Here is a 17619-nt window from a genome sequence, read left to right on the forward strand (position 1 = left end):
TCTAAATTGGACGGCTAACGCAATTCCCAAAGAATACACAGAGATCTGGTACAAATGCAGAAGAAAGGACAAAAAATCATAAGATGGATGCAACCCGGCAACTCAGAATGTCTTTAGTTTTTTTCTTTTAGGTGCCTTTGGATAAAATCACCTGCTAAATGAATGACTCACTAATAACACCCAACAAAAGCAATGCCGTAAATAATAATGCCCTAATGTTTCTAATGAAATCGCACGTACAGCTACGTTTTGTTTAAATAAGCAATATTTCACAGTTCATCGATCAATGATGTCTAATTTGACAGAAGGAGCTACAGCAGAGGTGGATATTTCTAAAGGTTTTATCATTGAGAGGACGTCTACAATTGTGTGGCTCGCAAAGCAGCGCACAGATTGTGAAATTGGTTCGATTCCAGTTGCTGCCGTCCAGGTTTTTGATACAACATTATAGTAATTCAGTAACTATCCATTCCCCGGGGGAAGAATCGCATATTTTAATATACTTTTAGGAAAATCGCCCTCTATCAGAAATGAGAAAGGCATCCCATTTGACCAGAAAACGTATCCCTTCAAGGCATAAAAAGAATGGGCTTCTTGTAATGATTCAGACGTGTGTGTTATTGACGTGCGTTACATTATTCAACGTGAACATGCACGCACGCATTCGGAGGACGTTTTTATCCAAAGTGGCTTGGTTGCATTAAGATACAGATTTTAATCATTAACCCATTCTGTGGAAACCGAACCCGCAAATTTTGTCTAGCTGATTTGTCTATCAGGATTTGCATTTGCATTTAGAAAAGAACGCACCGTTTTTGGGCTCGTGTGTGAAGAGGAGCAACTTCTTCTTAAGTTCAGGAAGCAACTTCCCCTCATTATTATATCTGTCTGTACCAACGGGAGCATTTTGCGTGTCTCCTTTATCAACCGATTCAGGCCATCAGTTTTGAAGCGTGTCAGACCAAGAGAAGAGAGTGTTGAGGAGGTTATAAGAACAGGGCTGGGAAAAATGGTCTTATGAAGCGAAGCGATCGGTCCGTGCAAGAAATATAAACAATTACCACATTATCACCCTTGACCTTTTTCCATCTGACATTTAGTTTCAGTGAACTGAACCCAATAACTGATTTACCAGTGTGTTACGTAATCTCACAATAACATCACATACAGGCAATTATATTATTAAAGCATCCCATAATGATGTGAAACATGGATTTTTTTTACATATAAAGTGGATAAACTAGCTTACTTTTTTAAATAAGCAAGCATAAAAACACATTTGGCCCCTTTATTCAAAGAGCCGGTGGACGTATGCTCATATCAGCCTTGGTCCTTGGTCGGAGTCAAACTGTTTCCTCGGGATTACTGACTGTTGGAGGAACTGGAGCACCGAATGGGTTCAGTCATCATAGGATTAGATATGCTGCTATTTTAGCTCATTTTGAGTTGAAGTGACTGTCAGGTGTCCAAAATTGAGTTATTAAATGTGAACTGGTTCGAAACAATGATTGGTTTGTGAACTGGACATCACTGTTTGCCTGAGGTTTAAGATTATATTGTTTTAAAGTTCACAGGCAGGTTGTTTTGCTTCGTAAAACAATATATTGTTAGGGTTTTTATCTTTTAACATTTAAAAATATTCAAAAAAAAAAAAAAAAAAAAAAAAAAAAAAATATATATATATATATATATATATATATATATATATATATATATATATATATATATATATATATATTATATATATATATATATATTTATATTATTTATTTATATATATATTTATTTATTGTATATATATATATATATATATATATGTAATTTTTTTGGAGATAAATGGAGAAGGAAATACTTTCCACATGTTGGTTAAACTCTGAAATTTAACTTGTCTGTTTACAATTAAACTCCACAGAGTAAAATACTTTAATTTAGGGATCAATGAAATTAAAATATAAATCATTTACTAAATAATAAAATATAATAAAATATTACATTTGTCTTCCTTTTGAAAATAAGACGAGGCAGAACAGGACTGTATAAACTAAAACATGAGTATCAGGACAAACATCTTGGCCGTATTATACATCTTAAAAGTATTACAACATTATTGCTTTTTTAGTATATGGTCAATTTCTTCAACTTAAATCAATAGTACATTAATGGTGTAAAGCTGGAAAAGTGACTCTCAGAACAGCTCTGGAGATGAAGCATGATATATTGAGACGCAGATGCTGAAGTTCACGTGTTTGAGTTGGTGTATTAGACAAAACTCTAGCATTTATTAACAAAGAGACTGAATCCATACAGTAAAAATGTCCAGATTTGATCCAATCTTAATCTATCATCGATCACCCAGCCCCATTCTCAGATCAGACGGGACTCTCTCGATAGACGCCGCTGGTCCTTAACCTGTCCCTAATGAGCCTGTAAGGCCTGTCGGTCACCTTCTGGGTAAATTGTGCGGTATCTACAGACAGACGTGTTAAATCCAAATTTCTACTAACAGCAATATGCAAAAACCTACACCGCAACGCTTGCGTTTGAATGAAAGGACTTTGCCTGAATATAAAGAAGTACTGTAGGCTTCGTTTCATCCGAGCGCATTTAAAAGAGCTATTTTGGCCATCTCTTCATACAGTATATGCAGACTGCTGTGAAGTAACAGTGTGATGCACACTGAAGGTGTGTGGGTGTGTTTTACTGTCTGCATGGCTTCATGTGTGTGAGCATGTGAGGAGAGGAGGAGGATGCGGCTGCCATGGTAACGAGGGCTGTGTATGGAGGACAGCAGCCAGTCGCAGGCAGCCACAGAAAGATCTATCCTTTTTTCCTCATTCCACTTCCACTTTTCCGATAGAGAAAACGATCTCCAGACCAGGCGTTTGATCGCGCTCCCGTCCCTCCTGCCTGACGCTTCAAACGCTTCACCTCACGGCACTCTCATCAGACGCAGGAGACACACTCATCTCCAGGATGGCAACCATCACCTGCACGCGCTTCACAGAGGAATACCAGCTGTTTGAGGAACTGGGAAAGTAAGTTCTGATCGCTGCATTTCTTTAAACCCCTTTAAAAGGCATGTTTGAGCTGCACGATGCCCCCGAGACGCGCGTGCGTTCATTCCAGTGCAATGCTTTTGTAACATATCAGCTCACGTTAAGAGCGTTAGATCCGTCAGACAGCTTGTCCGTTAAAGAATAAGCGCAACGTAGCTGGAAAACGCCTTCAACAAAACAAGAGTTTCGTCCGAAACGGGTCGCGGGGCAAACCTGCCAGGGTTCGGTTTGAATGAAATGAAATGGCCGTGATCAGAATGTGTAGAAACGATCAGTACGTACTAACTTGAGAAGGCAACATAACGCAACTTGCATTACATAACAGGCAGACACTGGGTGGAGGAGATCCACAGAGGAAATGACTTAAAAGTTCAGCGGCGAGATCTGAAGAGCGATTCCAACGTTAAGCCATTAATAGCGCATTAAAACGATCTCATGCTTTCAGAGAGAGAGAAAATTAGTGTGTAGTGTTAGAACAGTCATGCAGTTGTTATTTAAATGGAGTCATGGTTTAGAGTGAAGAAGATACAATATGTATGTATATGTATAAATATATATATATACACACACACACATACATATATGTTGTGTATGTGTGTGTAGTGTGTGTATCTCAAGACAGCTTACAGCACAGTACAATGAAGCCAGCTTATAATTACGCTCATAAATGTTACACACTTAAATTCAGATACCTGTACGTTGATGCATATAGTGCCAGTAACAATGCTGTGAAATGTTGAGGCAGAAGTACAAAAAAATCTGCTTGCTTCCCTCTTTCCATCCACCCACTCTGTACTACAGCATTTTTTTTTTTCCTGAGCGAGTGCACTGTATACTTGTTTTCTTGATTTGAGAGCATGTAACACCTCTACAGAGATGGGTCTTCAACTCCATCTGGCCTTGTGCCCACTGCTCTACTCCCACACACACCCTCATACCGAACACACACACACGTCTTTTTCTGTGGGCAGTCAAACCGCTTACATAATTGCATTTGTGGGTGGCAATTCAATTCAGACATTGAAATATTGCATAATCCAATATATTACTGCCTGCCTAGCAGGTAAACCTGCATCTCTTTCTTGAAGTTTACAATCACAGTACACTAAATGTTCCACGTACAGACCTTGCTTCCATGTTCTTCTGATTTTCAGGGGAGCCTTTTCTGTGGTGCGGAGATGTGTGAAAGTTCTCTCAGGGCAAGAGTATGCTGCAAAGATCATCAACACAAAGAAGCTATCCACTCGGGGTAGGTGCTCAGATCCAGTCCAACAAACGAAATCGCAAGCGACCATTAAGTACCGCAAAACATCAGCTGATTTATTGCCAGTTTAGTCAACCTTAAGGCCCCATTATACAAAACCGCTGACTTTTATTTATTCGCAGGTTCACTCTATAGCAATGCAACTCGTGTGAAACGGTAGCTACGTCATTGATTATCATTAAAAAGTCTGTGAAGAACAAAAATGTTACTTTTGGGGACCAAGTCAAACATCGTTTTACCTTTTAACAATCACTGATTTTCATTTGTGACAAATACGTGGGCACTTTTAGCCGTGACATTCACTAATGGCGACTGTGTTGAGGTTAAGAGCGAATTCAGCATAAAGCTGTTGTGCAGTTATTAACATCTGACATGTTAGATTACATAACCAGGAATTCTCAGAGATGAGGTGGAACTTTCTCATTTTTTCCTCGGTTTATTCATAACGAATGACAAAACCGCGTCGTGGGTCTAAACGCCGTTTCGCTTTCTCACTGCGATTGGAAAACAAGGTTGAAATAACTGAACCGGAAGGCTCGCGTGAACTGAGAAATGCATGCACCTCGGTTTGGTGACGATCCTGGAGCGTCTGTGCGTGCATTTGTAATTTAAAAAAAAAAAAGAAATTTCCTTACAAATGGTGATTGTTGTATGATTGTCACGGCTGAAAAAGGAAGGTTTTTTTTTTTCCCCTGGAAGCTGATATTGTAAAAGCTGAAAGTCAAGTAGAGCAGTAGGAGGCAGTGATATACCCTGAAGGCAGCCGCACACCTCCTACACCATGTTGCCAGGCACACATCATGTTATATGCTTCAAATAGTAGCTACTGTACTTGCATTGTTGTTTTAATGGGTTTTTAAACAGTGCAGTGTGCATGCGATCCATCATCGCAGCTAACAGTTTTTCTGTCAGTCCGTCAACAGCCAACCAATTCCAACACGTTATGTGCTTTTTTATTACTGCATATTCCATTCCATTCCATTCTACTCTACACCGGTTTCTTTGAGCGTAAAAAAATAGAGGTAGTAACATTTGGTGAGAAAACAATGTGAGATTTTCAAAAAAATTTCTGTTCAGTACACGGGCAAAAATGCTGGCCCCCTTGCACAAATTGTTCTGAAATTAAAACATTTGTTATCCATGTATGTAAATGCGCAGCCGAACAAAACCAAACGAGCAAATTCCACAGAAAAATCCTAAAATGGCTCGGTTAATATTATTGACATCTTCTAGAGGTAGTTAAAATAATTAGATTCCTTTTTTTTTTTTCCTTTGCAACTGAACTTTCTTGTGGCGAGATGAAAGTGCCTGCAGTATAATAATCATGCATTCAGCCGGTCTGAATAGAGAAAATGACTCATTCTCCTGTTTGTGTTACTGTGTACCGCAATGAGCATGAACAAAAGAAAGAAAACCAGAGAAATATCTGAGGTCATGCACAAGATTATAGCCAACCACGGACAATCTCAAGGCTACAAGTGCAGCCCGTAGATCTCGATATTCCTCTTTCCACCGTACTTCATGTTAGCAAGATGATAAGGGCTCGTGGCATTGCAGCCAACGGCACCGGACATGGCCACATAAGGAGACTAGATAGACGTGCGATTTGCCAGAACATGCCAAAATACTGGAAGAATGTCCTGAGGGTAGATGGGTAAGCAATACCATCTCTACAGAAAACAAAATTAAGCCTGATGACAAAAGAACCTCTTCCCGTTAGAGTCAAACATGGAGGTGGTTCGGGGATGTTTTGTGGTTAAATTGTTGCCTTTGTCATTGGGTGCCTTCAACGTGCGCAGGCCTTGAATTTCCATGCAGGATGTTTTGCAGGAATATCTCCACAGTCCCGCAGGTTCTGCGCTCGTATCGCAAGAAATTCCCACAGGCAAGACGATCAGGACAGATGATGCAGTGTATCATTTACACGTGTTGTTAAATCTTATTAAAAAGACAGCAGCATGAGCAGCCTGCTGTTAATGTTTGTTTATACGGCGAAGACTGTCCAGTGTTATTTTACAGTTAAATACATTTCTGTAGTATTTTTGTACCTGAATATTAATGCTAGACCTACCTAAAAAATTAAATCAATGCTAATTTTCTTTTTTTTTTTTATCTTGCTGTTGTATTCATTTGCGTGATTGCTTGCCGTTTATTTGTTCTTATTTTATAGCTGTTTGCTTGTCTGAATAAATTCACTTCAGAGTTTGAAATCAAAGTTGTATATTGCTATTCTTTCAAATATTAGGTCTAAGATGTCTAAGATAATTTTCTTACATTAAGGTCATGTAATACTGACCGTCAAATAAAAAGTTGGAGAGCACATTTTTTTTACCCACATTGCTAATGGAAAAAAGTGCAAGGGTGCCAATATTTTTGGACACAAGAGGAATTTTGGAAAATTAAAGAGGCTTAAATCACATATTTCACATAAAAAGATACAATTCTGACCATGATAGTGTCTCTCATGTACCCTATCAAACCAGTACTGTTTCTTATTTGCATGCCAATTATTAACATATTTGCTGTTTATTAATACTTAAAGCACATATTCTGCATGACCATATTCTACAGCCCTAATCTTACTCAATGCCACACTTAACTGCCTAGGCACAGTTAAAGATTCATATGGCGTTGCTAAAGAACATTATTTTGTGTATTTGGTATAATGCAATGTGTTTACAACTGAGGGATTTGTTGCATCCAGCTCAGACATAAATTCTTATGGCCCGTCGTAATAGCCTGCAGTGCCTGACTAAATCACGCCACTGGGTTGAATTATTCTGAAACAGTGTTGTACACACAACTGATTTCCAGCTATATCCTCTCTTGGAAGCACAAAGCAGTTTCACAACAAAACACAGCATCTCCAGAACATGGCACCAGCAACAACACAGAAAAATAGAGAAAAATAGCTCCGCCTTCTTTCTTTGCGCAAACATTTGGGTGGTGTTATAAAAATGAACTCACATGTTGATGTAGAGAAATGGGGGCGTGTTTAAATGAGGTTTTTGGGAGTTTTTGTCTCAGAGGGAAAGTTCACAGAATCACACTTCAGATAAGAAATCAAACTTCTGATGTGCATTTTTTTTTATTTGTAAAGGTCATTAGTAAGAGGTCAGAGTTCTTAAAGGTCTGAATTATTAAAATATATTTTTTTGTATCTTCTGTGGAAGAGAGAGCAGAAAAAAATGAGTGCTTAACCTAGTGTGTAAAATTCAAAGCCTGTAATTAAAAAAAAAATCCAGATTAAATTTAAAATGGTCAACTTGTCGGGCAGAGCTAATAACTGTAATTCAGTTGTCTAGCTTGATGAGAATAATGCGTACGAGTTTGGGGACTACAGTTAAACTTTGAGCAAAAGCATTGTGAAAGAATGTACAGTATTTTGGTAATTTAAGATGCCATCTTTCGAGACATGACCAAGCCTTATGGTCTTGCAAAGGGAAGAACTGAATCCACTTTATAGAAATTGTCAAATATTATTAGAAGAAAGGTGCTAACTGCATCAGGTAAAATCCTTGATTTATATTGCTGATGTATTAAAAACATGACGTGTTTACATAAATCCTTACAAATCTCAGGCCACATTTTTTATAATTTTACTTCATTTTCCAAAAGAGCTTCTATATTATTCTAAAGAGACAGCCTGTACTTTCTGCTTTATTCTGTTGTGGAGCTCCCATCTTATTGCTTATTTCCCCCATCCTGTGTATCAGCTTTTATCAACTCAAATCCGTGTTTTTTATGGGTTTTGAGCTCGTTCTCTTCATCCTTATAGTCTTGATCTTCTTGCAACTGAAGGTTTGCTTTCTCCTCTGGTGGATCAGCCTTCCATCTTTAGGGTCAATGATTTATAGACATTGGACAGAGTCTCTAATATATTGATGGGGACCCGGCATCGTGGCCTTGAGTTGTTCTTCTGCTTTTGTGAGGTATTTGGTCCGACCAAGAAACTTCCTATCCAGTTATGGATCTTGTTCCTCAGTTTTGGACATGTCTGGAGAGAACAACACCGAGCATTGCCACAACCTCTGTGTCTGACAGTTGCCAGCTAGTTCATATTTCTCAATGAACATCAATTATCTCCCTAGCAGAGTCAAAACGATGAAATTCTAGGTTAATGGGGGTCTAATATTGGAAGCAACTGTCCCTTCAATCTCTGAAGAGGTTGCTACAAATGGAAAATGGATCACTGGGGTGCTGGTTTTCCTGAGATGAGCCACTTCCTATTTCCAATGTTTCACAACTCCTTGCTCTAATTTGGCCTGCGATCTGTGTTTATATGTTTTATATCTTCAAATTGCTAATTTAACAGATTTGCCTCGGTGGGGTTCGAACAGGACAAGCAGCTCAGATAATGGACGGATCTAAAACAGCCTACTCTGTGATGAGACTGTACAATATTTGGCAAACAAACCTTAAAGTTTTTTTTTAATAGCCCACATTGGATACTCTACTACCTACAGGTAACTTCAGGGATCATTAGAATACCAGTAGACTGATCTGCTCAAACTTTATTTCAATGGTCTTCAACACGCATTCTACTCACCATAATTAGCTGAACAAGTACAGGTCAACTTATCCAACTAACTCTAACCCAACAGTCTACTAGTACCGTAATGAGAGTGAGATTCAGTTACTTAGTAGAATGTCTAAAATTAAATTTGCATCCTCTAAAGTGTAGAAGAACCCAAGTGCAGTTTACTTGACTTGACTCGACCAGATTTGACCACAGACAGACTTGACTTAGCATGAACAGACTAGACTGACAACAAATGCGCTGCTTATATCAAACAATACAGGTCACATGACATGAACCAACCAATGGGCAAACAGAACTGAGAACCACATGACTAGACAATAAGAACGTGACACATAGTGCAATGTTCGCCTACTGTTTTATGAATACTACTACTGCTTTGTACTATATAGGGAAGTATGCGGTTTCTAACACACCCCTCCTCAAGGCAGAGATATATGAGTTGCAAGGGATGCATGACATTAACAGCATGAACCAAATTACAAAATAAAAGACATGAAAACAAAGCCCACTTTACAGTTATTCGTTTTTTTATGTTGAGAGGTTATAGATAGATTGCTGCTTTATTTTCAGATGACAGAACTATTTAAAAAGTGGTAACACTATTATAGGCAACAGAATGGAGTTGAGTCGAAAGTATATGCTGGCATGGATTCTAATTATTATAACGCTCCGTCTTCTGTCACATCATGTCAAAATCAAACAGAGCGCATTATAATCAAAAGACACTGATTATATCGCATCAAGTTGTTGACAGCAAACAGATACCTCCATTCTGTTTATGACATATACTATACACTTGCTCTACTTTCAACAACAGGACAAATAAAAAAGCTAAGATTTATCATAAGGGTGATATTTTTTTAAAAATTCACTTTATGTCCAGTGTAGGCAGCTTTAAAAGGGGGGCCTTTTTCCTTGCTCCAGTCATGATCTAAAATTTAGTAGTAATAATTAATAAAATATTATGCTAATTTGAATTGAAGTTCCTGAATAATGTTTACTTCAATTATTTTTAACATCTCAATTAAACTGTAAAATATTTCTACTAAAAGCGTGTAATAAAAAAATAATAATAATTTGACGGACAGCATTGTACATGAATGTATTTTTATTCTAAGTTTAAACTAAAAGGTAAGTATAAAATGTTAAAATTGAGTCATTCAGATTTTTCAGCACTAATATGATATGAACTAATTCTGAATCCATATTATTTTAGTCGAGTTTCTGTAACGTGCGTACGCCTTTAAGAAAACGTAGTCCGTGACGCTCCATCATGGACAGAGTTTGCAGTTCCTGAAAATACAAAAGTTACTTTGTTGCTCTTTTTTAATCAAGTGGTATTTATTGAAAAGCATTACATTGTGTCAGAAGCGCTTGACGAACACACAGCCTCGAAAGGATGGCTAAATTTAATCCTCCAGAGAGTTTTGCATTTGTGCATCATCCAAATGAGTGGGCCGACTGAAAGCTGGGATTTCATCTCTCTCGGAGCGCATCAAAATGAGAGGAAATGACCTTAACAAGCCCACCCAAATCAAAGTTTGTTTTCAAAGTAGAGATATCGGAACAATCTTCCATAGAGTTGGTATTATTAAATTGAAGACGGAACTCTCATCTAAACCCTCATAATATGCTTTTGCTTAAACTGACATGTTTAAAAAAAATCACGTTCATCAAACTATCCCAAACAGTTGATCAAGAACATGCATGCATACATTTTCTGTCAAACAAATACATTTTGTATGTTTTCTGTCTTTTTTGCATTTTAAAATGAAAAGAACAAGTGGACTTCTATATTGTATGATAGTATATAATATTGCCCCCCCGGTTTCACAGACAAGGCTTAGACCTAGTCCTAGACTAAAATATAAACCTGAGCTATTTGAATGGAAACAGACTTGTACTGACTGACCTTAAAGCATGTTTTTTCTTAAGATGCACACCAGTAATGTTTTATTATTACTACTATTACTTAAATGTCTTAATTGAACCATGCCCTAAACCCTGTCTGTGAAACCAGGCCATTCATTTATATTTACCTTATTTGCATTTTTGACCATTTTTGCCAATCAAATACCTTAACACACGATAACAGAACCTCTGCTTTTAAACAAAACCAACCCTTTTATTCTAGCTTCATGCACTCTTTTTTTAAATTCAACATTTTAAAGTTTTGTTACAGTCCTACCCACTGCCTTTGATTTACTGTATGTTGTTTAATGTTTGATGGTATCTCTTGGTTCAGTATTCTTTGCTTGTTTTTGGCTCCGGCGATTCTTTCCTGCTTCAGAAGATGTGTAGTAACAACAGTGATAAATTGCATTGCTGGAAAATTCTGTCAATGCCATGGAAGGTCACCCGTCCGGGGGTTGACATCCGATCTTATATTCTCCCAAACTTTTCAGGGGCGTGCTTCCGGCTACGTTTGGTCACTGCCGACACAGTTCTTCGATTCAGTGCTTCCTGATGAACAATGGTGTTAAATTCTGAGAGTTTGAGAGGTTGAACGTGACGCCGTGTATTCCTGGTGGTCATTTCGACTGCTTGGCCAAATTCAAGCGGGCGCAACGTACAAAAGGACGTTTGTACTCGTTCCCAGTTTATGTCGCCTGTGAACAACTTACTAAGCTGAGCCACGGCATCCACAGTGGAGCTCGTTAAATGCAATTCGGTGAGCACACGGCTCTCAAAACAGAGGAGAAGGCTCGGCCATATGCGCCGCACAGACTCCCTACAGGCTGGCACACGCCAGTGATACCACAGCCAAAACACTGCAGATTTCAAGTTAAATAAAATACTACAGTGGAGAAATGAAAAGAAAAGCCAACGGGCGCTGCGCTGTTTTGATGCTGCCTCAGATATTCGGCACATTCTTTTGCATGAAATACCAATAGTATTAATAGCATCAATGACAGTGTCTGGGAAAAGCTACTTTAGATTAATACTATCGGTCAGTAATAATAATAGTATTAATTACAGTGTTTGGGAAAGTTACCTTAAAAGTAATGCATTACAAAATTTGAGATTTTGTTACTTTTCAGGGATATTTTTTATACTATTTGGAGCTTGCTTGTTTGTTTTTGATACAAAAAGTTGTATTTTTGACAATTAAGTTTTGATATTTCACAGCAAAAGTGAAATAAATAATCGTCAGGCTGAGGGTAAATTAAATGCATGCATTTTCTGCGTGAAGAAGAGGATGCAGGAGAAGATAGAAATTGTATTTTTTGCTCATTTGGTTGAATTGAAAAGACGTTGGTTAATAAAACGGGATTAAATAAGACATTTGTGTTTAATTTAAATGGCGCATTATATTTAGAGTTTGCATTTCATTTTTATTAGTTTTGAGGAACGCTGACTTAAAAATGATCTACTGAAATCCTCTACAGTACATGTTTTGTCCTCCAACTGCATTTTGACGAACAGGTTAGATGAGCAGATGTCGTGTAACAGAACACAGTGAAAAACTGCATTAATAAATGCAATAATGTATCATTAATTAGTGAGCTTTGTTCAAATGCCTGTTTTTGAACCATTCTACAACCCTAAAGCAGATGTAAAAATACCGGTTCGTATTTGTAATAATTGTCATGCATGCATGTTTGTTGAGTAAGTGCAGGAATAATGTGGCATTGCCTCCTCAACACATACTTTCAAGAGAAAATGCATAACATTAGACAGGTTATGTAACCCGTCTCTAAGCTGTAAACAAGCAAGCGCATAAATCATAATGAGAAGCATATGCTTTTTGAAAGGTTAAGTTTATAGCCTTTTTTTTTACAACTTTTAGACACAATTATGAGTCAGGTAACTATTATAAAAGGCATGTGAAAAAACATTGTACTCTATATGCTTACTGTTTATTTCTTTAATAGACTTTAACATTCTGATGATGCTTTGTGTAGCAAAGGGTTTATGGGATATGTTCCATGTGTCGCCCTGGACCAAGAGAAATAGTGTGAACATGTTTATTTGTGGTTGCAGACCAATCCAGGGAGTAAAATTTGGGCCAAACCGAAAATAAAATTCCATTACATATTGTATTTTAGATCGTATTTTTGACATTTAATTGAGAAATAGGTTTTAGGAGCTACGATCTAGTTCATCTTTGCCCCGCCTTTAGGAAAATTGTAATGAGAGCGTCAGCGAGGCTTGATTGTGATTCTGATTGTTCATGAAAATAATTAAACATGCTAATAAGCGGTGAGGAGAACGTTTTGTGGAACTTGACACAGAAACCGTCTGACCCTGGGGCCTTATTAATTGATTTCACCATTTCATGAGATTGTGGAGATTTTTATAGGTTCCTCCTTTTATCTTGCTTAATGCTGAGCATTTTTAAATTTAGAAAATATCTGTGCATAGGTTAAACCTCTTGAGGGAATTTTAATGTAGAAATAAGGGGAAAGTAATTTATAATGCATTACGGTATTGCGTGAAAAAAGTTACTTAGCTGCGATTTTTATGAAAGGTATGCATTACTTTTGCATTACTTATTCTCCTCTTAGCTGAGCTTGCTTATGTATTTTTAATAACAAACATTTAGGCAACTGAAAAGGACCTTCCACACCAAAAGTGAAATTAAAATGACGTAACACGTGTTACTTGCTATAGTACTGATTACATGTAATCTAACACGTTATTTTAAAATGCCCTTGTTAAATGTTACATGTACTTGCTATTATAATTGCATGCATAATTACATGCAAATAACCCTAAGCTAAACCTTAATCATAACCCAAATCATTTAGCAAGCACACACTTGAATGTATAATTAATTACACTACTACAAAAACACCTTAAAATGAAGTGTAACCAAAAAAGACGATGCTTGTAACTCTCTTGATCAGATTACTTTTTTATGGATTACATAATTGCATATTATTCAACACTGGACTGCTATTTTGGGGCATTATGCATATGAAATAAAACGCGCTTTTAGCATACTATCGCTTTATTTTAAAAGATCCCTTGTTACGTGAGTGTACTAGTGCAGATGGGTTCAAGTGTACTACTAAACTAAGTTAAAAGCACATATTAGTTAATATTCATGGTGTCCAAATAGCACAGCTGAGTACGTTTAGTTGATCTTAGCTTCATCTTATGAAAGACGTACTAAAGACGTACAAAATAAATACTGCACTTAATTTTTAACAAAAAAAATGTGATCATTTTGATACATTATATCGCTTTTTTAATCTATTGATATCGTCAGAGGCTCTAAAAATGTCCCTTTTAAAATAAAAAATTGCATTGGATGTATGTTTAATGTTTTTCAGAGCGTAGTTAAAACAAAAAAAGCTGTTTGCTCATGTATCGTTTTTTGTTTTCCCATTCCAATATATGTGAAAAATCTATCATTATATATATTTTAGATCACCAGAAGCTGGACAGGGAGGCTAGGATCTGCAGACTGCTGAAGCATCCCAATATCGGTAAGTTCACCACACACACACACACACACACGTTGGTATGTGTGGTTTACAGGGACTCTCCATAGGTGTTAAGCTTTTATACTGTACAAACTGTATAAGCTATTGCCCTACACCTACCTTTCTGCATTTTTAGATTTTCATAAAAACACCATTTATTATGTTTTTAAGCCTTTTGAATCACGTAGACATCCTCATAAACCACCTTCAAAGTTTGAATACCTCTGTCATACCAATGTCACTAAACAAATCTGTGCAGATTCCCCACAAACACCAACACACACGCGTTCATTTAACTCTAAATGAACTTGTGTTCATATAAAGCCAAAATCTTAGCCAATTTTCTGGTTTCATTTCACTGGCCCCAAATGGCTCGGGTATCCTCTGGTCAAGTTTTAATAGGCCAAAGTCTTGCCAAAACATAGCTTCATGTAGCATTTAGCGCGCTCATTATACTGAGGTTATATCGCTGGAAAAACTCAACAGTTTCCTGGTTCAATAATATAGGACATCACATCACATGCAGATGGAGCAATATCTTCTAAATTGTGAGAGGTACATTTTCTGGAGAACCTGTGCATAATGCTTGCTGTGACGGAACTTTCTTCCAAAATGTCACAACCTCATATTTTTCACATTTATTGTGAATGTAATATCTGCGTACGGGTCTTCAGACTGAAGGAGACCAGCTCCGTGTCTCTTTAACGTTCTGTTGCAGAGATATGACTGGGTCGTGTTGTTATGCGGTTGCTAGCCTGCTCTGAATGGTTGCTAGAGCGTAGCTATGCAGTTGCCATGGTAATACTGGCTACTCGCTGACTTGAGTGAACAGAGTGAAATCTAGTCTTCATAACACTGTAATCTGAAGATATCACTCTGAACCTTTTACAGTGTACGTCTATAGGGAAACGGTCATGATGGAGGTGGAGAACCCCTCCGACATACACCTTTTTTCAACCCATGTCTATCGAAGCCTGTTTCTCCCAAAGAAAAGAATAAATAAATAATAAAATTGTCACTTTTTATCTATTTTTATACTGATTTTTTTTCTCTCTCTCACAATTATTAGTTTGGTAAACATTTTATTTTAGGCTCTCTTAACTAGTTTTTTTATTAGCACGCTATTACTAGAATATTAGGTATTTACTAGTAATAATTAAGCACGTGTTAATTTACATCCCAAATCCTATCCACTACCTAAACGTACCATTAATTACTATTGCAAATTAAGAAAAGTCATAGTTAATGGTTAACAAGTGGTACTAATTATAAAGTCAGAATTAAAGTCTAAATAAAAAAAATATTATTCTTTATTATTCTTTATTATTCTCTCCAAATTTCAAGGAAGTCGTCAGAATCATGGGTGCAATGAAAAAAAATGAAAAGGTGAAATTATCCTTTTTATTTTTTAATTCAGTGGTGGAAACTGGCATCCATGCACATTAAATTAATTTGATTAATTCTAAAATTTATTTTGTTGAATTTGTGCCAGGAGCCTGTTGACTTCAAGCTTAAAGCTCTGTTCTCAGTGATCTTATCTGAAACATTTCGGAAAAAATATCTGCAGCAAATCTGACGCCACGAACGGTTTAAGTCTGAATACCTGCATGGTATGTGTAAGATACAACACTGAAACAAAAATGACTTCATAATCATGTTATCTCTCTTTTTTTTATTCTCCATTCAAACCATAATCTGCAATCCTTCACCAGTGCGGCTGCATGACAGCATCTCAGAGGAAGGTCACCATTACCTCATCTTTGACTTGTAAGTTTCTCTGACCAATCATGCTATAAATGGATTTTATACTTAATACAGTACAAAACGTAAACTCAAATACTGCTGTAGCTTAACAAAGGCCCAAGAGAGTGAAAGAAATGATTTGTTTTCAGGAATGGATAAATACGTTCGCTCATTTCCTCTGTTAATGTCAGGTTTTGTGGGGCAAATGGTAATAAAAGGTTTTTTGCTATAGCGCAGGGTGGATACAAAAGATATCTTTCTTCATATGGAAATAATTACAGTACCTACTGTATGACACCTTCATAAAACCATTGTCTTCTTAAAATTGCTAGATGTTAAGAAGAAGTATAAGGGTGCTTCTTAAACTTCAAGCATTTCAGTCTTCCCGGGGTTTTTTTTTTATTAAGTAACAGATTTCAGCTTGTGATTTTACCTTGTTACGGTTTAATTACACATAAGTACTGGGTAATATTAATTAACAAGTACTTACCGCACTGTAGGTTTGGAATAACGGTAGTCTTAAATACATATAACATATGTAACAAGGAAACAGCAAAAGCTTTACCCAAAAAAACTTACACACACACACACACATATATATAAATATAGTGGTGTGGAAAAGTGTTGCTTCCTGATTTTTTATTTTTTTTTTTTTGCATGTTTCTTAGACTTTAATGTTTCAGATCATCAAACTAGTTTAAATATTAATCATAGATAACACAAAAAACACAACATGCAGTTTTTAAATGAAGGCTTTTATTATGAAACTGAACCTGAGTTCAGTTTCTCCAGCGACACGCAGGCCTGATTATTGCCACGCCTGTTAGCAATCAAGAAATGCCTTGCCTGAACTGTAGGTCTTATTTGCCTCAGTTAAGGTCAGTGTTCATGACTCCACGAAGAACAAAGGCTCGTCTCAGTTTTGCCGGAAAACATCTTGATAATCCTCAAGACTCTGTGGACTGACAAGACAACATTTTTGGAAGGTGTGTGTCTAATTAAATCTGGCATAAAAGGAACAGAGCATTTCATAAAACGAACATCATACCAACAGTAAAACATGGTGGTGGTAGTGTGATGGTCTGTGGCCGATTTGCTGCTTTTTTTAACCCTGAATTCTGCTGTCTACCAAACAATCCTGAAGGACAATGTCCGGCCAGCTGTTTGTGACCTAAAGCTGAAGCAAACTTGGGTCCTGCAGCAGGACAATGATCCAAAACGCACTAGAAAGTCCACCTCTAAATGGCTGAAGAAAAACAAAATGAAGATTTTGGAGTGGCCTAGTCAAAGTCCTGACCTGAATCCAATTGAGATGCTGTGGCATGACCTTAAAAAGGCGGTTCATGCTCAAAAAACCCTCCAGTGTGGCTAAATTACAACAATTCTGCAAAGATGAGACTCTTGAGTGCAGTTGTTGCTGCTAAGGGTGGCCCGACCAGTTATTAGGTTTAGGGGGCAAAAACAGGGCCATATGAGTTTGGGTTTTGTTTTCCCTTCATAATAAAAACCTCCATTTAAAAACTGCACATTGTGTTTACTTGTGTTATCTTTGATTAATATTTACATTTGTTTGATGATCTG

At 37.1% G+C, this 17619-nt stretch overlaps 1 protein-coding gene across 2 annotated transcripts in view; it reads left to right on the forward strand.

Annotated features, from left to right (window-relative positions):
- Positions 1–2716: 2716 nt before the first annotated feature.
- Positions 2717–17619, forward strand: part of camk2a (calcium/calmodulin-dependent protein kinase II alpha) — a 36675-nt gene continuing 21772 nt past the window's right edge. The window contains exons 1-4 of one of the 2 annotated variants that reach the window (XM_043221636.1): positions 2717–3035; positions 4211–4305; positions 14239–14298; positions 16008–16062. In XM_043221636.1, coding sequence (XP_043077571.1) covers positions 2974–3035; positions 4211–4305; positions 14239–14298; positions 16008–16062 — 272 coding nt within the window. In that variant the 5' untranslated portion in view covers positions 2717–2973. The remainder of the gene's footprint in view (positions 3036–4210; positions 4306–14238; positions 14299–16007; positions 16063–17619) is intronic. The other variant, XM_043221637.1, reaches the window with a different exon arrangement.

Source organism: Puntigrus tetrazona, chromosome 21, assembly GCF_018831695.1.
Source record: "Puntigrus tetrazona isolate hp1 chromosome 21, ASM1883169v1, whole genome shotgun sequence".
Lineage (NCBI taxonomy): Eukaryota > Metazoa > Chordata > Actinopteri > Cypriniformes > Cyprinidae > Puntigrus > Puntigrus tetrazona.